The sequence below is a fragment of the Toxorhynchites rutilus genome, chromosome 3, assembly GCF_029784135.1.
Source record: "Toxorhynchites rutilus septentrionalis strain SRP chromosome 3, ASM2978413v1, whole genome shotgun sequence".
NCBI classification, from domain to species: Eukaryota; Metazoa; Arthropoda; class Insecta; order Diptera; family Culicidae; genus Toxorhynchites; species Toxorhynchites rutilus.
Window position 1 is genome coordinate 97,149,228 of NC_073746.1, and position 16,880 is coordinate 97,166,107.

At 37.2% G+C, this 16,880-nt stretch overlaps 1 protein-coding gene across 2 annotated transcripts in view; it reads right to left on the reverse strand.

The window, feature by feature from the left end:
- LOC129777069 (photoreceptor-specific nuclear receptor) overlaps positions 1-16,880 on the reverse strand; it is a 92,121-nt gene that overhangs the window by 27,611 nt on the left and 47,630 nt on the right. For both annotated transcript variants that reach the window (XM_055783132.1, XM_055783131.1), the window contains exon 4: positions 11,398-11,501. In XM_055783132.1, coding sequence (XP_055639107.1) covers positions 11,398-11,501 — 104 coding nt within the window. The remainder of the gene's footprint in view (positions 1-11,397; positions 11,502-16,880) is intronic.

Below are 16,880 nucleotides of genomic sequence, written 5' to 3' on the forward strand. Positions count from 1 at the left end.
ATTTTTATGAAACATTTGACCAATCATTTCGAAAACCAATGTATTGAACTGTAAGACACTGCTTTTATGTTTTGGAAAACATGAGTTTTCAAAGATACAATTAATGTTCTTCTTAACATGTCCGTCCTACGCCCATTTCCCCTTCGTTCCACAACAGAACGCTCCAACTGGAAAGTAGTATACGATTCACTACGAACAACTCAACTTGATGTATTTCGTAAAAATGGATTATTTTAATTTCAGCTGGAAGTTGGCTCCACAAAATAAATCATATAATTGTATTGTATTTCACTAACATGAGAAGTTTTCTATTAATCTAACCAAGAATTTTTCAAACAAGATATAGCTTGTTAGAGAGAACAAAATTCTTGAACGAATGTGACGATAACATAATGATATCAAATTCGAAAATCCTCATGATTACTTATTGATCGTCGTTTCAAATTGCCATACTTCGTGTCCTAGCCCAGTTCGTGATGACGCTCATCAAAATTTTCACCCAGATAGAACCGCCCGCCCCACATTTGTGCGAAAAATACCGATTATCACGCGCCTTACTGCCGTTGTCTTGGAAAAGCTTCTTTGCTCCGGTGGACCGATTATAAGATCTTAAGCATCTCAAATTTGATTACAACTCCCCCCGTTCATGCTCTGCTCTCATGAATAGCGATAAAAATCGGATCCAGGAAAATAGCGACAGCAAGCACAAAGCAACCTCCGCCTCGGCATCATTATTTTCAGTTTTCCCACATCACGATCACACGGAACCATCGGCAGAGGGCTGCGCCAAATGCGCTTATTGTTTGAAAAATTTTCCTAACCTGAAGGCATTTCCACAGACCAGAGGAAGCATTATTTGTTTAACGAGTAACAACTTTGGTGCTGCATTCATGCTGATGGCGAGGTAACGAAGAAAAAATGTAATTTTACAACCAACTCGTAATCACTGCAGAGCGAGCTCTTGTTCATGTCACCTCATTTCCCATGCCTCATCTTGCTCTGTTTTTATCAAACACACATCCAGAACCGCCCACTCATTCCGCACACCACCCGCCGGAAAACAACAACGAGTGCCGTTCATTTCCTTCCACATCCCACCCAATTTGGACCATATTTTATTTGATGAGGAGAGAGAGTTCGGTTCGCTTTCGACCTGATTCCAGGCTCTTCACCTCGTGCACTCGAACACAGAAAACAAAAACAGAACTTCTTCTGCTGAGCAGTATGTGACAGAACGGGAGGACTACTGTCCCGAAAAGGCCAAACTCGCGTCCTGCTGGGAACCGCGGGCGGATATTTCGGGGCTGGAAAAGCATGGAATAAAACACGTGCCGCGGGAAATTACATTTTCTAGTTTGTGGCGAAAACAGTTTGGCAGGAAGGTCGGTTGCGGATGCAAAAACGGGGAAAAAATGTCTCCCTGTGTGGCAGGGAGCCACCTGGAGTGATGACAGTGTTTGAAATGGTTTGCTGTTGGTTGCTCGCTGCCCCTTGTTTAGCCATGTACAAATTGTTTTCCTGGTTACAAATTTTGCATGCGAACAACGATGGTCACGGGGTAGAACTAGGGTTTTGGAGAACTGGTGAGGAAAAGCAAAATTTTTACTCGAGCTAGTGCAATAATTTAGTTTGGACTTCCGACTTCGATTGTTGTGCTGGTGAAGAATAAATAATCGATAGAAGATAATGCTATTTCGGGTGAATGCAGGTTTGTCTGGTTGCCAGAAATTAGAATTAGTTCGTGAAATTAGATTTGTTATTCCAGTTTCTCGTTGATATTTCTCATTATTCTTGAGCTCAAAAAAGTTGTTATTGTTCAACTATGCCAATCATTTACTAGATAAAGCGATGTCGATTGTTTTAAAAATTGTACAAAAATGGAATAAATAGGAATGTTCTTATTTGTTCTTATTAGAATGAAAAATTAAAGGGGTACCATTAGAATATAAAAAAGCGTGAATAGAATATGATGAATACTAATTTGATTAGAAATCTATAATAACCAATGAGTAAATTCTTCATGTTCTCGGTTCGTTTATTTCGCTGAAGTCTACCGTTTAGTAAGTGAACAATAAAATAGAAACAATATTATTGAAGAGCGAAATCAAATTTTAATTTACTGAATTTTTTTTTTACATGTTGAACTAAAGCCTGTCCACATTAAATTTCGGACACTTTTCTTTCAGTGTAGTTTATGAAATATTTCACTAATCAATGAAATATTTCACTTCCATGACAGCTGAAACCCTCCTCTTTATTTCGATGTCCAACATGTTTACATTCTTCTTCAGTTTGGTAAAATGGAGTCGAATCCAGTGGAAGTACGCAAACACATTTTGCGCGAACGGCAGCAAAATCCTACACTGTCGGTACGCGATCTCGCCAAAAAGCTAAAACTGCCGAAAAGTACCATGTTTAGTGTGTGCAAATCGTTTGACCAGCGCTTAACTGTGGATGGGAAGGTTGGAAGCGGAACAAATCGAAAAGTATGCTCCCGACAGATGGACCGAAAGGTGGTTGTCATTATTGAGAAACATCCCAACCTTTCAGTTAGAAATGTGGCTCGAAAGGTTGGAAAATCAAAATCATATGTACAAAAAGTGAAGCAGAGGCATGGACTGAAGGCGTACGAAGTGAAAAAGGTGCCCAATCGTGATGATAAGCAAAATTTAACTGCAAAAAGCCGTGCTAAGGTGCTCTACACCCAGATTTTGCAAAAATGTTCATGCACCATAATGGACGATGAAGCTTATGTTCTCAAAGAAACAGCTTCCGGATCTCGCTTTTTATACTGCAATGCAAAGAAATTCCGTAGCCGAGTGTTTCCGGACCAAGAAGCAGTCTAAATTCCCCATAAAGTACTTGGTTTGGCAGGCCATATGCAGTTGTGGCCGAAAATCCAAATCTTTCGTCTCTACCGGCACTATCAACAAAGATGTCTACGAGAAGGAATGTCAGCAGAAGCGGTTGCCACCATTCATAAGAAGCCACGACTCACCAGCGTTGTTTTGGCCAGATTTGGTCTCTTGTCACTATGCAAAATCCATCCTGGAATGGTATAATGCACATGAGGTCAAATATGTGCCAAAAACAGCAAATCCACCGAACTGTCCAGAACTTCACCCAGTGGAAAAGTACTGGGCTCTGATTAAGCGAAAACTATTCGAAACTGAGAAGAAAGCGAATGGCATTAATGATTTCAAGAGGAGATGGAAAAGCGCCGCCGCCAGCATATCTGAGGAAACTGTACGGAACCTAATGGCAGATGTTCCGAAGAAAGATAATGAATTTTACAGACAACGTAATTAATATCGAAGTAAGCTTTCCTTGTTTTAGATATAAGTCTATTTTACTGAAATAAACAATCGGTTTTGTTGAATTACGTGAATTTTTGTTTTACTGGCATCATTTTGGTGTCCGAAATTTAACGTGGACGAAGTAACTAGCCACTCAAACAGTTGGAATAATCTCGTCGGTGACACGTCTTGACTGATTTTTTCAAGGATAAGTTTAAAGATACACTTATGCAAGTTCATTTCGAGCAACTTTTCTTTGCAAAACATATATTATTCACATCCACATCCACATCTTATCCACATCCATATAAGGTCGATGCACTAATCAGAAGAAAGCATGATTTTTTTCCATAATGGATTTCATAAATCAACCAAAACTTCTCTCTTCAATTTCGATATCCTAGAGATATTGCCCATTGGTCCGGAACATATTTAGGAGGGATCTGGTGTCTGGTCTTTAATGCTGGTAAGAAGAAAACACTTACACTGGTAGACGTTTGGCCAAACCATAACAGACTAGATGAAAAATTTAAATCGTAACCATCATAAGAAACACACGATAAATGATGGTCAAAGCTCAATAAACGAATATTTGGAAAATTTTCTGGAATATATTCGATCTTCTCAACCGATATAATTTGCTATCTAAGTGAAAGCTTATTGCATTTGATATAATTAGCAGCAACAAGAAATGAATAATTTGACTATGCATCTACAAAAATACACTATGGTTTGATGAGATTTATAAGCCGGTGGAATAATTGGTTCGTATTTTATCAAAGATGAAAATGTAACGAAAAATTAATGGATATGCATATTATGCAAAATTGAGATAGTAAAACAAGTAAACAACCTAACGAATAAAATAAGTATGTATTTTTAGATTTTACTCGCTATGGTACGGAACGGATGAATATAACGAGAACGCTTGGAAAAAACTAAAAAAGATAACATACAATTTTTATTGTTTGATTTTTGCCGATAATACACACTTCTGTTCCGAGTTCTCGAATTTTACTACTTGAAACTATTTATTATTACTTTTTCGTAATTTAATAGTTTTTGTAATATGTATTTCAAGTTGAAATGACGCCTTTTTTTATCATTCGGTTCATTTGAGAGATTCATACGTTTGACGACTATAGTGTCATCAGAAAAATAAACAGAAATACGTACTGCCATCTCGAGGTAAACCCAGCGTTGCAAATCATTGCCATCACAGTCACACTCATAGTTACTCAATTTCTCTCATGGAGAATGAGTTCCGAATGCTCCATTGTAAAATCGCTTCGCTTCTAGTAGGACTACTTCGGCATTCACCGTATACATGATTAGTTCATCAGTCATCCTCGCTCCTCACGCTCGTTAATTCATTTCTAGTCAATTCAATTCTAGCAAATGATTATTTTAGTTGACGTGACGAATGGATACTAATACATGATACATGAGAGAGAGAGAGAAACGAATTCAGTCTGGGGGAGTCACTTCAATTTGACGGTGACGAATGAAATGAGCACGGAGCATCGTAGAGGAGAGAGCAAAGAAAATGCTTCATAGTCACCTGACTTTATGACCTTAATTGACTATGACCTTGTCGAGCCCTATTACATATTCACAATTTGACGGGGAGAAAGTAATGAGAGTTAAAATTTTGAGCACTTGACGCTACGAAGAAGAAAACAGTAGATCGGGGAAAAAGAAATCCATTATTTTTGCGTGAAATTCAAAACTTTTTCAATATGCTTCGGATTGTCCGATTTGGGTCAACTATGCACCGTTTTGTTGCTAAATTTGTTGGCAATCTAAAAGTGGCTTCATAATGCCTCTCTCATAGAAGTATTGGTCCTTATTGAAGAATAACTCTAGTAATCGATTTTTGTAAGCATCTCTTGATCCCTATTTCTTATCACTCAGGAAGTTTTGCAATGCGAGTAAAAGGTGGTAATCGCTTGGTGCCAGGTCAGGACTATATGGTGGATGCATTACAGCTTCCCAACCAAGCTCCCGGAGTTTCTAGTGAGTCACTACAGACATGTGTGGCCTTGCGTTGTGGTGATGGAACACAAAACCACTTCTGTTGACCAATTCTGGGTGTTTCTGGTCAATCGCTAGCTTCAAAAGGTCCAGTTTTTGACAGTAGAGATCTGAATTTATTGTTGGGCCATACAGAAGCAACTCATAATAAATTATTACTTTCAAGACTCTCTAAGTACTCAGTACAACCTTCCTGGCCGTTAGTCCTGGTTTGACTACCGTTCGAGCACGATCGTTTTCGCACAATATAGTCGTATGTGACCCATTTCTCATCCCCAGTCACTATCCCTTCAAGAATTGAGTCGATTTCACTCCATTTGGCCAGGGCTTCTCCGATAGAAATTCGATTATGTTTTTTTTGTGTTAATTAGTGTGGCACCCAAACATCGAGCTTCTTTGTGAATCCAGCTTTGCAAATGTACCGAATTTTCTCTTTGTTGACTTCCATTGTTAACACCCTGTAACTCAAAACTGAATGAAACATACAAAAAACCGCAAGTTTTTTTTTTCAGTGTGAAATGAAATGTTTACAACGAACGTAAATTTGAAATTGTTTAATCGATATTATACGAGCCATCTACCGGGGACATAATGGATTTCTATTTTCCTAACCTAATATTTGCTTACTCATTGAATAGTATTTACACAGGAGACAACAACATTTATGAGAAAGGGTCATCATCACAGAAACAAGATGCAGCAAACACACACAATCCGAACTAGAGACGTCGGTTAATCGTTCGATTAATTCAAATGATCGAATATCTGCAATTTTAATCGAGTAATTTTGTATCGAATAAGGAATCAAAATTTGAATATATCGAATAATTATCACAGTAATCGCGTTTAATGAAAAAGGGAATCATTTTTTTCAAAAAATACAGTGAAAATTTTGTTTAACCGAAGATACACCACGTACTGGTAGGCCAATCGTCATGAAAACCGATAAAATCGTTGAAATCATCCAAGTAGACCGGCATGTGAGCACTTGCTCGATTGGCCAGGAACTGGGTATAGACCATAAAACCGTTTGGAACCATTTGCAGAAGATTGGATTCCAAAAAAAGGTTGATGTATGGGTGCCGCACGAGTTGACGCAAAAAAAAATCTTTTAGACCGAAATCAACGCCTGCGATGCACTGCTGAAACGGAACGAACTCGACCCATTTTTGAAGAAGATGGTGACTGGTGATGAAAAATGGATCACGTACTACAAGCGAAGCGCGGTGAGCCGGCCCAAACCATCGTCAAGCCCGGATTGACGGCCAGGAAGGTTTTGCTGTGTGTTTTGGTAGGATTGAAAGGGAATCATCCACTATGAGCTGCTCAACTATGGCCAGACCCTCAACTCGGTTCTCTACTGTGAGCAGCTTGACCGTTTGAAGCAGGCGATTGACCAGAAGCGGCCAGAAATGATCAATAGGAATGGTGTTGTTTTCCACCAGGACAACGCTCGGCCTCACACATTTTTGATGCCCCGCCATAAGCTACGGGAGCTCGGATGGGATATCCTATTGCACCCACTGTATAGTCCGGACCTGGCTCCAAGTGATTATCATCTCTTCCGGTCCATGCAAAACGCTCTTGGTGATACTAAGTTGGCTTCAAAAGAGGCTTGCGAAAACTGGCTGTCTGAGTTTTTTGCAAATAAGGAGGGAGGGTTTTATAAGGGGGGGGGATAATGAAGTTGCCTTCTAAATGGCAACAAGTTTGCGAACAAAACGCATATTTGACTTAAATTGGATAATTTTAAGTATGTTAAATAAAGCGTCAAATTTCGATCAGAAATACGACATTTCTTTTTCCCCAACCCTATATACTTCATTTGAACTAGAGGTTATAGGGACTGAGCAGAAATTTTCAAACAAATCTGCTATTTCAACAACTTTTGAAGAACAGGTAAATTTGAACAGAAAAAAATGTATGTTGGTGCAATAAAAATATTGCGCATCATTTTCATGATGTGCTCTTTTTTCAATCGTCTAACCCAATGTTCTGGAAAAAAGGTAATGAAGATGGTCGAGTTTTGAGCGACATAGCATGCGCTGCCATAACTATTTCGCAAATAGTGACGTCAGTCGTTGTGTTTATCTTTGATTGCCCACCGCATCCATGTGAAAATGCTATTTTCAGGAAGTAATTTATCAATTAAAACGTTAATTTTTGTAGAGCTCCCGCTGACTATGAGACTAAAGTGATAGCGTGGAGTGAATATTTGTGAAATCTCGTCGAAAAAGACGGATAAAAGTGATATTTGCTTGCGGCATTTTCACTCCCCCGCGTTCATAGAAACAAATGAAGTTTCATTATTTTACCGTTATGAAGTTGATTTTTCGAAGGCTCTCAGTGTCGGTGTGTATGTTGTGACATAATAATCGCCAGCTAATCAAAATTTCACCGAAAATGTTACTGTTTTCCAGAACTAAGTATACGACTGCTTTCTGGACCTTTTACCACATGAATAATCGAAATAAGCTACGATATAATTGTCATCTGTTAAAAAACAACCAGTTGAATGATTTCATGAGAATTTTGGCTCAAATTATCATGCAACCGTGAGTACTTTCAACATTTTTTTGTTTCTTCCATATACATTCCATATTGAATGCAAATAATTACGACACGATATTTTATTTGCCAATACAGATACACTTCGCCTACTGCTCCACCTCTATATGTACCTCATTGCGTCTAACCATTAACCATTATTCTGCACCATGTTTATTTTAAAATTATATTTAATGCAACTATTAAATTATGACATCATATTATTTTTATTATAAATTTCTGTTCATTTTGATTAAATATTCGCTCGATTAATCGAATACTGAAAAAACAATTATTCGAATGAATCGAATACTCAGAAATGGCCCCACGATTAATCAGAACAATGTCACGATCTTAACAAATTAAAACGTCATTAGCTCAGCACTCAGGCCTTTCCGTCTCACTCAATTCTAATGATTCGTCAACAGAGCACGCGCTACGGAACTCAGTTTGTACTTGTCAGAGAGAAGTTGTTGCTATACTCTTTTGACTTAGGACTACGTCTTTGATTTCTATATAAGGGGGAATGGTGCGAAAAATGTGACGAAAAAAATGAAGGATTTCAAATATATATTACGCCAAATCGTTATTGCGATATATGTTATACTATATACCATTAACCGTTTGGGTGCGGAGCAAATTTTGTTAGCATATGCCAAAAATGCGGATGAGTTTTGGTATATTTAAAAAAGAATACTAAAGAGCTTAGATAACTGATTAGGTCACAAAAGTTGTATTAACAGGAAAAAAAACACATAAAAAGTGGGGTTTATAAAATTTACTAACATAAACTCCCTTATCTATACATAAATATGTTTTTTAAATTAATGAAAAATAATATTTAAACAATTTCATTCAAGATTATGGTTTGCTGCACAAAGCGCGCGAAATCCTCTTTAAAAAATGTCCCCGAAAGACGAAATCCTACGTTAAGAGGTGCCAAGTCAAAAATAATAACATAGAACAAGAAGAGCGCTATCGCGCTCCCCGCAATTTTCACATACAACAAGAGGGGCGTATTCACACGGTTAAATAGGAAATTTATTCAGCTTTTTTTTTAAATTTTAACTCGAACAAAATGAAGTATACATTGACTAAATAAGTCACGCGTTACATTGTGACTTATTTAGTTAATGTATACTTCACTTTGAATTTAAAATTAGGATTGGTTACATCATTGCAATTATATTTGATTGAAATATTTATATATTTTCTGTTTATCAGAAAAAAAATCCGGGTGAAGCTAAAACATTGCATGAATAGGATAAAAAAAATCTAGTGGGAAGACAAATTGGAAAAATGTTTTTTCGTTGATTTCAATACATTATTTTTCCTATTGCGTGTACGTGTTTCCGTTATAACCATTACCGGAATGTTTGTAAAAATTGAAAAAAACACGTTACTTTACTTTTTTAATTTTTTTTCTTTCTCTGATTGAACTACAAATGAATATGATATTTAATGGAATATAGGTTGAGTCCCATCATAAAATGTGAAAAATTGTGCGAATCAAATTATTACATACAGCATTGTCGGGTGAGAGACATATTTGTACAATTTCATACAAATTGGAGTATTTCCTATCAAATCTAACGAAATCAATGGCAGAACATGAACAGCTGTGAGGTAGTTTAATATTGGGTTCCAGCTAACATTCAATTTTCAAGGCTCAAAAAGACTGGTTCACTTAGGTGAACGGTTAGCGACTAAGGCGTTCATGAAAGTGAATTGCTTTGTCATGGAGGAGAGCTCCACGGTCTGGTTTCCTTATTCGTTCTGACATATTTTTGACTAGGTGAGTCGATGTATATTAAGAATCATTTTACATTTGCCGATGGTAAGTACTTATCAAAATCAACGAAGAGGAGAACTTGGAACTTGGTGGATATCTTAACAATGGTTTTATTTAGCGAGCTACTCTCCCCCAAATCCATTTGTCCATTCAGTATAGAATCTTCACAAACATCACGAGGAAGCACATGAGCACTTATCAGATATCTAATCTGCATCACCTGTCAATATATGCAGTTATTACGATTCTCCACGGGCAATATTTCAAACAAGAATAATATCGCCGAGTCTATTTAAACTTAGGTTTAGGAATGCACTGTAAGATGATGGCTTCTTCCCGTATTCAGCTAAATTAAATAAACCAAAACAAAGAGATGACTGACGACTAATATTTCGATTTTTTTATGTACATTTATGAACATCGATACAAGAAAGCCAGAAGATGTCGAGTGTTTCTTGTTGATGTGAAATATATATCTATCTGCTTTTATCAACTGAACTGTTTACTATTGAACTTTTGATTAGACAGGATCAATAATTAGTGATTCCGGATTCTTTCTGTCACCACAACTCTTTCAATCCGTTTGAAATCCGGCTCAGTTCATATAACAAATGATTTTTCTAGAGCAACCTTTTGGAGTATTGATTGAGTTGAATTTACGGATTTCTAAACAGGTACAAAATATCCTCAAAGTCCTACGTCAAGTTTCTATCCGTGCCTCTAGGCTCGGAACCCTTCTACTTCTTATGATACTACGCGCCTTGTCACATTATATTAGGCTGTGTGACGATAATCAGAGCTAATCGAACAAAAAAGTCTGTGCCGTCACATGATTACCATGACAATTTTGAAAATATATACAGCAATTCAACAAAAACAAAGAAAAAAAGGAAAGAAATATTTCAAATTTTGTCGTGTTTGAAAAATACAACAAAAATGAAAAATTCACTAGATGTGGAATAATTAATATCTCGTTGAAACTTGAATGAAGCTCATCGTGGTTTATGAGGATTATATAAACTTAAATTTGGACTAATGTATCGTGCACCACGAAACAATGAACATCAAATATATTGTTTCCAGAATTCGTACAATACGTGCGTCGTGCGTTCTGATTGTTATCAAGTGATTTCGTTAAAAAACTGGACGCTACGATAAAATCGTAACTGTAATAATTATAACGATGGCATATCTAATCCCCGTAAAACAAATTATATTGTTGCATACCAAAAAGCCTTCGATTAACCATGATCACTGTAAATGAGGAGGAGAATAAACTAATTAGTAGTAGATTTGAATTAAACTGTTTATGGCTTATACATTTTTCATGTTAAAGGAATAGTAAAAAATCTATCTTCGAATAGACAAAGTTCATCCATTTGATGTACTTCTGGAAATTGTTTTATAACGAGATTTTTTTCAAAATATGCCAAGTTCCTTCGTGTTACGTTTAAGTCATATCTCATTTCAAAACAACTCAATTCGATTAATTTCGTAAGTGAAAAGTGATTGTGTTCGGCATCATTGTTTGTTTTGATTTCAGGATTGTCGCAATTATCTGGTTTTGATGAAAATTTGATTGAAATTCATACTGAATGCACGACTATTCTAAACTGGCAATTTGTGAGGCTCGACTATAAAGCTTCTTTTGAATATCGAAATTCACAACGTTTAGAATACCGAGCCACGTCAGAAGTGAAAAATAGATACCAGTATGTTAACACTTACCGTCTTTATTCATTCCCATGTTGAGACATTTTTTCAGCCGACATGCTTGACACTGATTTCTGTGAGCCTTATCCACTGTACAATTCCCCGTGCCAGCCTGACACCTGAAAACAAACAGACAAACAAAAAACGATGTATGGCGTGTAGCTATCTTTAGTATTTGCGTGTAATCATGTTATATTTTCACCTAATCCCCAGCACCCCCGCAATAATCGAAGTGACAGGAGTTACAAAATTTGGCCATATGCACTCTAACACCACTGATATACCTCGATGAACCCAAAATGCGATCAATTCACTCTCGCCGTCGGCCCAGTTGGTGTCATCTCCCATTCAGAGAAGCATAATAGTAGCATCACCCGGCGGAACAAACGCTACAAACTACACGGGGCGCGATTCCATTCCACTCCCACAGAAGAGGCACTCGAACCCGCAAAACTTCAGCTGAGCACAGACATGTCGGTGGATCTTCTCAATTGAATAGATTTTTAATACCGGATCATCCTTTTGCATTTTGGTTTAATTTTCTCGTTTCTCGTTTTTGTTCTTTAGCCTTTCCCCTCGCGCTGATGACACGGGTTGTTTCGGGCAGGAATCCCCTTTCTTCCCGCACACTCGGTCCGGTCCGATGAAACTCCAAGAAGCTCACTACTAAATCCTATCAAAGCGAACCAGCAACATCAACAGCAACAACAGCCAAAACAGATACCAGAGCAGGAGCCAACATTCGAGGGCGACGTTAATTGGAATTGAAGTGTATACCATTCGAACGGGGCGCAAAGCCACGTTCAGAGCATTGGGGAGGGAAAAACAGAGAGCATCATCCAAATGCTACAAGTTCAGATGTGTCCCTCCACTTTGCTGTATCTAGACCACCCCCTCTATCCCTACTCATCTCCGCCTTTGTTTCCAGTTGACACAAAGCGAATTGGATTGACTCCAAAACCCACGACGCCATGATGCGCAGAAGTGGTTGCACCCGGATCCAAACGAATGGAACGAGAGAAGGCAGAAGCCATTTTCGTTGAAATTGAATAAAATATAAAATCGCGTCGAAATCGGGTGGTGAATAGAGGAGGCTGGAGTACAACTCGAAGAGGCGAAAGTCGGAATCAAATCACGTCCCATCAAGTCAGATTAATGGGTAAGCAGAGTGCTTCAGTTATTATAGTTCATGGATTCCACATTTTTTGTTCGGTAATGTTTTTCGATATTATACGGTTCTTCTTTTCAATTTTCTTTTCAAACAGACCTCCAGAATTTCAACCAAATTATTCCATTATTTTTCACTACTTGTATATATTTGTATATACGTAATTATCAATAAAATAATGTAAATCGTCAAGTTCGACCATCATCATTGTATCCGACGTCTCGGATTAAGGGATTGGGGTACTGCTCGAAAGTACTGGTCATTTTTTTCGTTGCCGCTACAGCTCCCGACTTTCGATACTCCCCCGATCTAGGCTTCCTGGCAGTTTATAAATATTCCCCGATCACTTTAATCACTTCCATTACGGATGATTTTTAATTTTAACAGCTTCGCAAGCGTTGCTCCTCTTGATTTGACGCCATTTTAAGAAATGAAGATTAAACGTGTCAAGAACTAGATAAAGGAATCATTATACACGCAAAAACCTACAAAATGAGGGGTGTTCGGGTCATTCTAATTCACACTCAAAAGAAGGCAAGACACTGGTTGACCTAATTTTGATCGTTCCACGCTTCATATTGTATGCTTTTCTGACGAAAATAGTAAATTTATGTAATTAAACCACATATTTTATTAAAATTTTCTATACAAAGGGCCTGGCCGGGTAAGGGAGTAAAAAGTGCCCCCAAACCAAATCACTAGCTGTATAGCTAATATTGTAAAGCATATTAAATAAGAAATTTTGGTGGTTTATTTGAGCCCCTAAGCCGTAAGAGCACATTTAAATATGAATTAGAGTAGTACTGAATCTCTAAATCCCAAAAAAATTTTTTTCAAACTTTCAATATTTTTTAGTACTAAAATTTTGACGTGGGACTACGTCTAACCGGAGTATATGGGGGGTAAAATGAAACACTAAACAAACAACATGCAGGAAAAAATGAAAGATTCCGAATGCTTATAACTCGAACATTTCTTACTGGAACGGAAAGATGTTTGCATCAATTGATAGGGAATATTTCTTCGCTTCTATCGCGATTAATAAAATGTTATTTTTCATTAGATAAACAATTGAATAACTGTAAAATATTAAGCGTTATCTAAACTTCATAACTACCTCATTTTGATTGGCCCGATCTACGGTTTCCCTAACACAGCCATCAAACCCAACCAGCCTTGGGGAAATCGGCATTGCAAATACATGAAAGTCGGGAGAACTTTTGTTCCGATTGAATAGTGTTTCCTCAACACAGATTTCAGAACCAAGGTGTCTGAGGAAATTGGTATTGCAAATTCATGCAAGTCAGTGGCATTTTTGTTCCGACTGAAATAACACAGACTTCAAAACCAAGATGTATGAGAAAATCGGCTCTGCAAATAAATGCAAGCTTCGAGTATTTTTGTACTCGCTTGACTTTGTGCAAACTAGAATATGTTTCCTTAACATGGTCTCCTAAACTTAGGAACCTGGGAAAATTGTGCAGACACTAGAGACGAATGAACTTTCAAGTTTAAATCCTTTATAGTATACAAAGTAGAAGTTGAAGTTTTTGATTCATGCAAGCCGGGGGTACTTCTGCACTCGCATTTTTTTTTGCACTCCGCAAAGTGTTTTCCTGTGCTCCCGTGGCTGACTGGTGCGTCAAACCTAACATGCCGGGGGTTCGGATTCGATTCCCGTTCTGGTTGGGGGAATTTTTCGTCAAAGAAACTTCTTCCGTCTTGCACTGTGGTCATGCGTATTTCTAGAGCTTGCCACTCAGAATGCATTCAAGGCGTGTTATTTGTCATAGAAATCTCAATTAAGTACTAATAAAATGACGTAAGTAATACTACATTCAGACGGCGAAGCTCCTCTAGGAACGTTAGTGCCATTCAAGAAGAAGAAAGTGTTCTCCTAGCACGGATTACAAAAGCGGGTACGAACGCAACGCTTGGGTCGGTTATTCATTATTGTATTGAAGGATATGTCTTCATATCTTCTGCTCACTGAATTTCTACGCATACCATTTGATGATTAGGCAAAATGCTGTCATTAAATTTACTTGTAACGAAGAAAATTTAATCAATACAAACAAATGATTGCTAAGCTAAGGTAGTCCCACGTGAACCTTGCGGTTATATCATAAATATAACCCCATCATTTTTTGATAATTTGTTTTTTGGAAATTTTTTTTGATACACCGTAGTAAGTTGCACATTCAGTATTTTTTTCAAATTTTTATCTCGGATCTTTTGAGGATGGCGTGAAATAATCGAAAAATTACGTTTTTCACTATAGATCCTACGTCAAACCACATAGGGGTTCGAATAAACCGCCAAAATTTCTTATTTAATATCCTTTACAATATTTGCCATACAGCTAGTGATTTGGTTTGGGGGCACTTTTTACTCCCTTACCTAACCACTCTTTGGAAATATAAAAAAATATTTTTTGATATCGCGCAACACTGAAAAAAATCTGAAAAAAATCACACATATCTAGAAAAGCCGTAGAAACACATTAAAATATGAATTAGAGTAGTACTGAATCTCTAGATCCCAAATTTTTTTTTTTCAAATTTCAATATTTTTTAGTACTAAAATTTTTGATGAAATTTTTTTTGATAATTTTTTTTTTGATACACCGTAGTAAAATGCACATTCAGTATTTTTTCAAATTTTTATCTCGGATCTTTTGAGGATGGCGTGAAATAATCGAAAAAGTACGATTTTCACTATAGATCCTACGTCAAACCACATAGGGGTTCAAATAAACCACCAAAATTTCCTTTACAATCCTTTACAATATTTGCCATACAGCTAGTGATTTGGTTTGGGGGCACTTTTTACTCCCTTACCCGGCCAGGCCCTTTGAATTAAAATGCACAAACTTATTTTCTAATATAATGAGCTGTTATTTCAGGGTGTGATTCCCTCATTTGAGAACATGAAGCTGATGATACCGCACTTAAAATATACCATTCTTTTTTTGGTAATCCAGTAAATATATGCAATATGCAAGAATGTGGTGAATATCGCAGAATCCCGCAAAATTTGACGAATTCACGTTGTATAAATGTGATCAGTAGGTGGCGGTAAATGATAAGATATCGTACTAAATACCACTTTCAGGCTGTATTGTAAATGCTTGATTCAGTTTTTTGAGTGTACGTCAAAAATGGACTCAAGCAGTGAGAAAAATATGGTATTCATATATTTCTTCTAGTTCTATTGGGTGTTGAGTATTGGTTTTATTTTATTAGTTCCGTTTTTTTTTGCAATCAAAACACATATTTTTGAATAGCAAAATGAATTAAACTATTGGCCATCGCTAGCCATCAAATGGTAGTCAGAAGTGGCAAGATCAGGGCGTGTGAACCAGAGTTTCCCATCCGCTATTTTCTAAATAGTTTTTAACTCGAACAGCCACAAGAGGTCAAGCGTTGTCATGATGGAATATTATCGTCTTATGTCTTATCGCATTGATCGTTTTAGCAGCTCCAAGTGAAAACATATAAAGCATTAATTTGATACTATCTTTTGCGTTTTGACTTCTTGCAATGAATGCATTGTTCTTCTTCAACAACGATTCGATGGAGAAGAGACTTGCTTTAATGCCATTCAAGTAACATTTCGGACATGCAAAAACGCTGTTCGACATTTCTCACTTTCAATTCGTATGGAACATGATTTCTTTGAGCTTTTCGAATTACTCCCACTGATTTTGAAAACTCTGTTTGCGTTTGACACAAATCTTGATCGAGCAATGTCTCTAATTCTTCGTCTTCAAACGTTTACGGTTGACCTAGATGCTTTTAGTATTTAACACTAAAATCATTACTTTTAAGTCGTCCAAATCATTCCGTACAAACTCTATCCAATGGTGCAGAATCATCATCAACTTCCACAGGCATTCGATGCGCTTCAAATGCAATTTTCTTCCAATGGAAACAGAAAATCGAAAATTCCCGCAAATGGCGCTTATTTGCAATAAAACTCGACTTTTCCAACGCAGTCAAAATTGAACTTGTTGTGCAAAACTGGAATACTTGTAAACGATATTTGGTTGACAGATTGCGACACTTCACGTTTCAGCAAAAATCACCTGCCGCCGTCGGCTAATTCTAGCACCTTGAGCCATCTCGTGGAGACGGAACTAATTAAGTTGAACATCCAAAACCTCGAGAAATCCGAAAACGTCAGCAACTGGTGAGGTAAATAATTGTTATGGTCCTGATATTGTAACAGTCAATCGCGTAAAATTTTAGTTTCGTCGATAACATTCCGGGAAATTTACATGCAAAGATGAAAAATCCCATCTACCTACAGTATGGCAACAGACGATGCA